The following is a 6,287-nucleotide window of genomic DNA, read 5'->3' as shown; positions in this document are numbered from 1 at the left end:
TACATCCGGTTTGAATGACGGTCCAACAATAGGCTATGTATGTAGGCATATATCCTTATTTGTATCAGTTATGACTTGTTATAATTTTTTGTCATACTTTAATGTTGAAGATTGATATACTTTTGAACTCTAATAAATACTGTCTGCGTCCGGGTTTGTTAGTCTCACCATATTTTGGGTCAAAATTTGACCACATATTTGGCCACAAAAATGTTAATACATGTCATAAAAAGTTATATTGTTTGACTCGTTCAAAGTGTTCAGTGATATTACTTTTGCTATGTATAATTTATATTTTATTAGCTTAAGTCATGGTCAAAATATAGTTTAAAATGAGGGTACAAGTAAAACCGGATGGATTTTAGTATATGGCTGTGTGAATATGACCAGCAAATGTGCAACAGCTAGCTAACAAAGGCTGTCACACTTCAGGCCCACACAAACCATACACACACGTACGATTACAATTTACTACGGTACACACGCAATGCATGCATGCATGCCTTGATGCGTTCCGCCCTGATTTCACGCCTTAAGCAAATGCAAAAGCACTTAGGGGGAGTATAGCACACACATAGTAGTCGGATAAAAGATCAAAGGCGACGTTGATGACGGAGTGGAGTAGGTCAGTTAACTTGGGACGTCGACGACCTTGAAGCTGTCGCGGTTCTTGAGGACAACGTCGTACATGTGGGTGGAGCGGAACTTGGTGAAGTCCCGCGGGAGCGAGATGAGGTCGATGCCGCCGTCGCGGCGGTGGAGCTGCACGATGTCGCGGTTCTCGTAGTAGCGCTCCCAGCCGTGCGCGCCGAGGCGCCGCTCCAGCAGCTCCAGCGTGGTCATCCTCTCGCCGGTGGGCACGTAGAGCAGCGCCTTCCGGCCCGCCGCCGGCTGCTCCGGCTGCAGCTGCATCACGCCGTTCTTGAACACCCACACGCCGGAGCCCGAGCCCGAACCAGACATCCCGGCCCTTCTCTAGCTGGCTGAGATGTGCGCACGCTATCGATCAGCAGGGGTGGTGCATATATATAGGCCAGCGTTGCGCGCGCGGTAGACAAGTGCACCATCTAGATTCTAGGGTCGAGATTCTCGATGATTTGCCTATTCGGGTGCTCCTCTTTGGGAATAGTTGCGGCTGGTTTTAGCCTCTCCCGTCTTTTCAGTCGGAAAAGAATGTTCGTCGGGCGAAAGTGGAGGCCGACGTTACGTGAGTATCTCCCGACGCAGCAGAGTGTTGTCTCGTGCACTGCCGTTCCGGAGCCGGTGCTCTGTACTTGCGCACATGCGTTGGAGTTGGACGACATGCTCGCAATCGCAAGTCGCAAGTGCATGTATCTGCCGCCTCTTTGCCTCGTCGCTCTCTCTGTCATCTTGTCACTTGTCCATCTTGCCGCCGCCGCCGTCGCCGCTGTTTTGCTCTCCTGCAAGCTAGTCGTTGCCGACACTCTCGGCCATACCCGGTGCGCCGCTATATATATTGCTATTTCCGGTGACCACCGCACAGCTGTGTCAAAGGCAGGACAATTCTTTTGTTTATTTCTTTGTTTGATTGTGAGAGATCTTTAACAGCTACGCTAGTCCAAACTTTTAGATTATGTCGGTTGCTTGAAAACTAAACAGATTTTTGTAGAACAGGGGCCGGAGGCGAGAGCTAACCACAATTTTCAACCAAAAGATAATGAAGGAAATAGGGGATGTAATCCCACACGGCAGATAAAAACTGCTAAAGGAAAGCTAATGGACTACAAACAAAGAAGCAAAAGGAACAATGTCTAAGCCTCGACCTGCGGTGGAACCCAGAGGGATAGACCAAGTCTTTTGAGGGGACGTCATGCCATTAGAAGAAGATCATGCCTTGGTTCGGTCCCATTTGGCGAGACGTTTGCCTTCCACCTCCACCACCGAAGAAGACCCATTTCTTCTCGCCCTAGTTCAAAGGGCCTCGCATGCGGCAAGGTAGAGCAACTCACCCGAGAGCACGCACGGACACAAGACTAGCTACCAAAGATACGCAATATCGAGCATGACCACCTCACCAAACAAAGAGAGCACGTGGACAATCGTCATCTCACACAAAACAAATCACATTGAGAACGCCTACAATAGAACAAGATCGCCGCTGATGACACGGCCAAAAAATTGAGTAACAGAGTCATGAAGCCACGCCAGAGCTAGCCAGGATCGCTGGTACTCATACCCACTACTGCATTGCTATCGCCGGAGAGGGAACGCGATCCTCTCTCCCTAAGCTCAAGGGTGTTGTGTCGTCGGGCAATCTAGACCACTCGGAGGAGAAGAGCATGCCGTCTAAGGAGGAACCAAATTTTCCTTGGTACTATGCCCCATGAAGTTCAAATCAAGCCCCTGAAGGAACCTACGAGTTCACAACTGCACATACATCACCCCACAACAAGGTGGCGCCTTGGAGGAGTCGGCGATGTAGCAGCATCGCTACCGACCAATCCCAAGGATTAAGGGTTTTCACCCGAGCACGGGGGAAGGAGGAGAGAGGGCATGCATCTCTACATCGTCTCCAAGGAAGGAAATGGCACCCTAAACGTCTTAGACATCCATGGTCATCACCGTCGTCCAAAATTTCCCCCAGACATAGCTCCCGGCTCAACTCCTACTCAGCCTCTCCGCAGTCACAACAGAGGGGACACTACAAGAAATATGTCAACTTGTAACCACCACTATTGGTCACTGAAAGGTCATGGTTTTTCATTTGCGACCTTTTTGTGACCAAAAACAGAAGTTCAAAAGCTGGCAGTCATAAACTGACTATAGCGACCTTTATTCTGGAATGGTCGAAGACGTTTACGACCAAAATAAGCCTATTGTTCTGTTTTGGTCACTAGCAACCTCCCCAGGCCACGTAGGCATCCAGCGTGGCAAGCTGATGTGGCACAAGATTCAGCCCAGTCCAATTCGGTTTTCTACATGGGCCTAGCCCAACAATTCGGCCCATTTATGATTTTTTTTTCCTGAATTTTTTTGGGCCTGTTCTATCATGGGCCTTTACCTTTCCACATAGTCCGTTTCCTTTTCGTTTCTATTTTCTATTTGAGTCGAGGCCTGCTTATAATTATTCTGAATAGCTTTTCATCTCAGGTTATTTTGGGCCATGGCATCTTAATAGTACAAGTATATTTGGACGTGACCACTATCAGGTCCAGTAAGAACATTTTTCTAGATAATTTACTGTTCAAGTAAAATGTACACAACACATTAGAGGAAAATAGCACATACAACAGCAGATAAAATTTCAGTACACTCCTACTACAGCTCACTACAACATAGACAGTACATGATACTTCATCCTTCAATTTTTTTACCAAGCACTAGACAAGTACATCTCACTTAAAATAAACAGTATTGTTCTCGGAAGCAAAATACGCCACCACACGCCATGGTGCGCCATCTTACTCGATCTGGCCTCAAGGAACTAGCAGCGCTGCTTGCTTCTTTGGCTGAGAGCTCCTTGCTATAGAGGATGGCTGAAACTCGGATGCAAAGCTCCCTGCACATGACATATTGTGTCAATGCTTGCAGCAACAAAAAGAACTCACCTACCATAGAACTTGCACAGTAATGTATCAACCACCAAACTGTATGAAACAAAAACAAACGAGAGGGGGAGGAGTTTATACCTGATCTTCTTGAGCCTCTCCCCAAGCAAAAGCATCATCCAAGGTAATCGTCTAAATAAGAACACTCCTTAAGATTCTGGAAATGGACCAACACAGTAGTAGTGAAGCTATGCGGGGATCTTTGTGAAGCAGTTTATCGCTTCTTGGAGACACCAACAGTCTTCCCTCTCCTGCCGGTAGTCTTGGTGTGCTGACCACGGATACACACGCCCCAGTAGTGACGCAGACCACGATGGTTCCTGGGAAAGAGAGCAAGGTTTCAAGCATAAGTGATGGCTCATACATCTATGCACTAAGGAAAAATGCTACTGCAACAGTGAAGTTTTAAGGAATCAGGCATCAGCATACATCTATTGGAAACAAAGCATTGATATACAAATCAGCAGGGTCACATACAAGGTACACTAGAAGGGTATACATGAATACATTGACAATCATCAATACCAGATTGCAAGTAATAATAACAATTATGTACCTAAGCAAGTCGACAAGGGCATAGGGCAGGATATAAAATCTGGATACAAGTAATAGACAAACTACTATGTAAATACTACAGTGGCATTACTACTAGGACATCAAAAAAATACTATGTAAATATTACAGTGGCCAAACGGGTGGTGGATTAACACCAACAATGTGCATCGCACAGAAGAATTAAGATAGCTAAAAATATGATGATTACTGCAGGTTCTCAAGAATTTAGCATTGTACCCATAAGTGATGTCACTATAATAATTAGAGGCAGATAGCGATTGAGTAGTGTAGAGGAATTATAAAAAGGGATACACATCCTTAAGTTACTTTCTCAAACTAAATTATATAGATATAGAAATATAATGTAGAACACACAGTGTACTATCAAAGCAACCAGAACCTTGTAAAAGTTTTTGTTCATGCAGGCATTGGCATACACATCCGTACATGCAGGCTTATATAGTACCGCTAGAACAAAATACATAACACACAGTTTGCACACATGCCAAGGCAAAGGGGAGCATTGCTTCATTGCTTGATAGTTGATATATATGCCATCAAAAGAGCAGAAGAATAGCCAGTCTAAGTGAGCTAGCCAAATATAGGTGCAGTGCAGTAGTCATCGTTGCATTATAAAATAAGCCAGTAGTCAATCGGCTAAAAAAGTGGAAGTAGCTCAAAAACAACCAGAACATCTGTCCAGGTGACCCGTCCGGAGTAGCGCGTAGTAGAGCACCTGCACCCTGCATCCACGCACATACGAATCAGTCAACGAGTCCATCAACAAGAAAGGGGTCGAGATTTCAATGTGGGGAGGAAGCAGCTGACCGTCCAAAGAAGACAGGCCAGTTATAGATGCAGAGTTAGGCACACTCGATTGTCGATCGCCATCGCTGCTGGCGCCGCCCGGATCGGGGTGTCATGGAGGAAGCGATCTAAAGCATAAAAACTAAGCAAAATTAAAAGCATCAGCCGCTAGAAGCATGTAGGCAATAGTACTGGATAATATTTAGAGCAAAAGACGTTTTATATTTTGAGACAGAGGGAGTATTACATAGTTCATCAAACCCATGTCAAATTAATCTAAAAATGAATTACTAAACCTGCCTGACTAAATCAAACTCAAACCAATGCATCAATCGACACTAGCAGTAGTACACTGAAGAAATCGACACTGAACGGAGGCAATTAATATGTACAGCTAGCACCCATTTGCCTATATTCTACACTTGAATTCAAACCAATCACTCTATTCCAGAAGATGCATGTACATGCATGCAGCTAGCACGCACCGTCAGCTAGCAATGAGGCGAGGCTAGTTTGAAATGGAGGGGAAGCACAGCAGAAATCCAGCTGCGCCTGAGAGCAGCAGTTGGTAAACCGTGCATGCGTACGCGTGGACACCATGGTCGTTGAGCAAGCACCGAGCTCCTGCCATGGATGTCGATCTAAACTAGCATCACAAATATGCCTCGCTGCAAGAACTAGCTAAACATGCATAACCATTAAGAAAAAAGCTCCTGCAATGCATGAAAAGACCTGAATGCAGATCGAGCTAGCTAGGTAGGCAACTACAGAGAAGAGATCAACATCCGATGAAGATCTTATAAAGATCAACATCAGGTTACCATACACACATAGGATCGCACCAAACGACCGGGCTCCACAATCACGAAGAAGATTAGTGGGAGATCACGGAACAGAGCAGTAGTAAAATGGAGTACCAAGCATCCAAATTCATAGGACAGATAAACATAACAGTAAGGCCACTTCTTCTTGATTCAATAGTACTGGATTAATTTGTCATACCACTTCTTCTTGGTGAATGGATCCACGCTGCAAAACCACGAGAAACAAGGCCAGAAACCGGACCAGCTCATGACGAAGGAAGAGGAGATGAAACAGATCCTAAATCATATGCCTAACGCCTACGAAACAAGCAAAAGCATCAAATCGAAGCAACCTGAACTGGCGGACATCGCGTGGTGGGAGATGAGTCAGCGGCACGCGTCGCTGGAAACAGTGCTCTCACCGGCACCGTCCTTGGCCAGCTCAACAGAGCCCGCGTTGGCCGCCCTCTGGACGCCTGCGCCACCGCCCTCCGTGCCAGAGCCGGCGGCCCCGGCGACAGCGGCAACCTCCTCCTCCTGGACGTGGCCGTCG

The 6,287-nt window shown here is 46.3% G+C and overlaps 1 protein-coding gene across 1 annotated transcript; it reads right to left on the bottom strand.

The window, feature by feature from the left end:
- Positions 1 to 333: 333 nt before the first annotated feature.
- On the bottom strand, positions 334 to 1,014 carry LOC125506407 (flowering-promoting factor 1-like protein 5). Its single transcript, XM_048671225.2, has one exon. The coding sequence runs from the start codon at positions 961 to 963 to the stop codon at positions 631 to 633; it is 333 nt and encodes a 110-aa protein (XP_048527182.1). The 5' UTR covers positions 964 to 1,014; the 3' UTR covers positions 334 to 630.
- Between the last annotated feature and the right edge of the window lie 5,273 nt (positions 1,015 to 6,287).

The sequence above is a fragment of the Triticum urartu genome, chromosome 5A (assembly GCF_056163025.1).
Source record: "Triticum urartu cultivar PI428250 chromosome 5A, HENAU_Tu73, whole genome shotgun sequence".
NCBI lineage: Eukaryota > Viridiplantae > Streptophyta > Magnoliopsida > Poales > Poaceae > Triticum > Triticum urartu.
Note: the sequence above shows the minus strand (reverse complement) of the source record. Positions and strands in the feature narration are given on the sequence as shown.

Coding starts and splice junctions, on each gene's coding strand:
- LOC125506407 (XM_048671225.2), bottom strand. CDS start 963: ATGTCTGGTTCGGGCTCGGGCTCCGGCGTGTGGGTGTTCAAGAACGGC.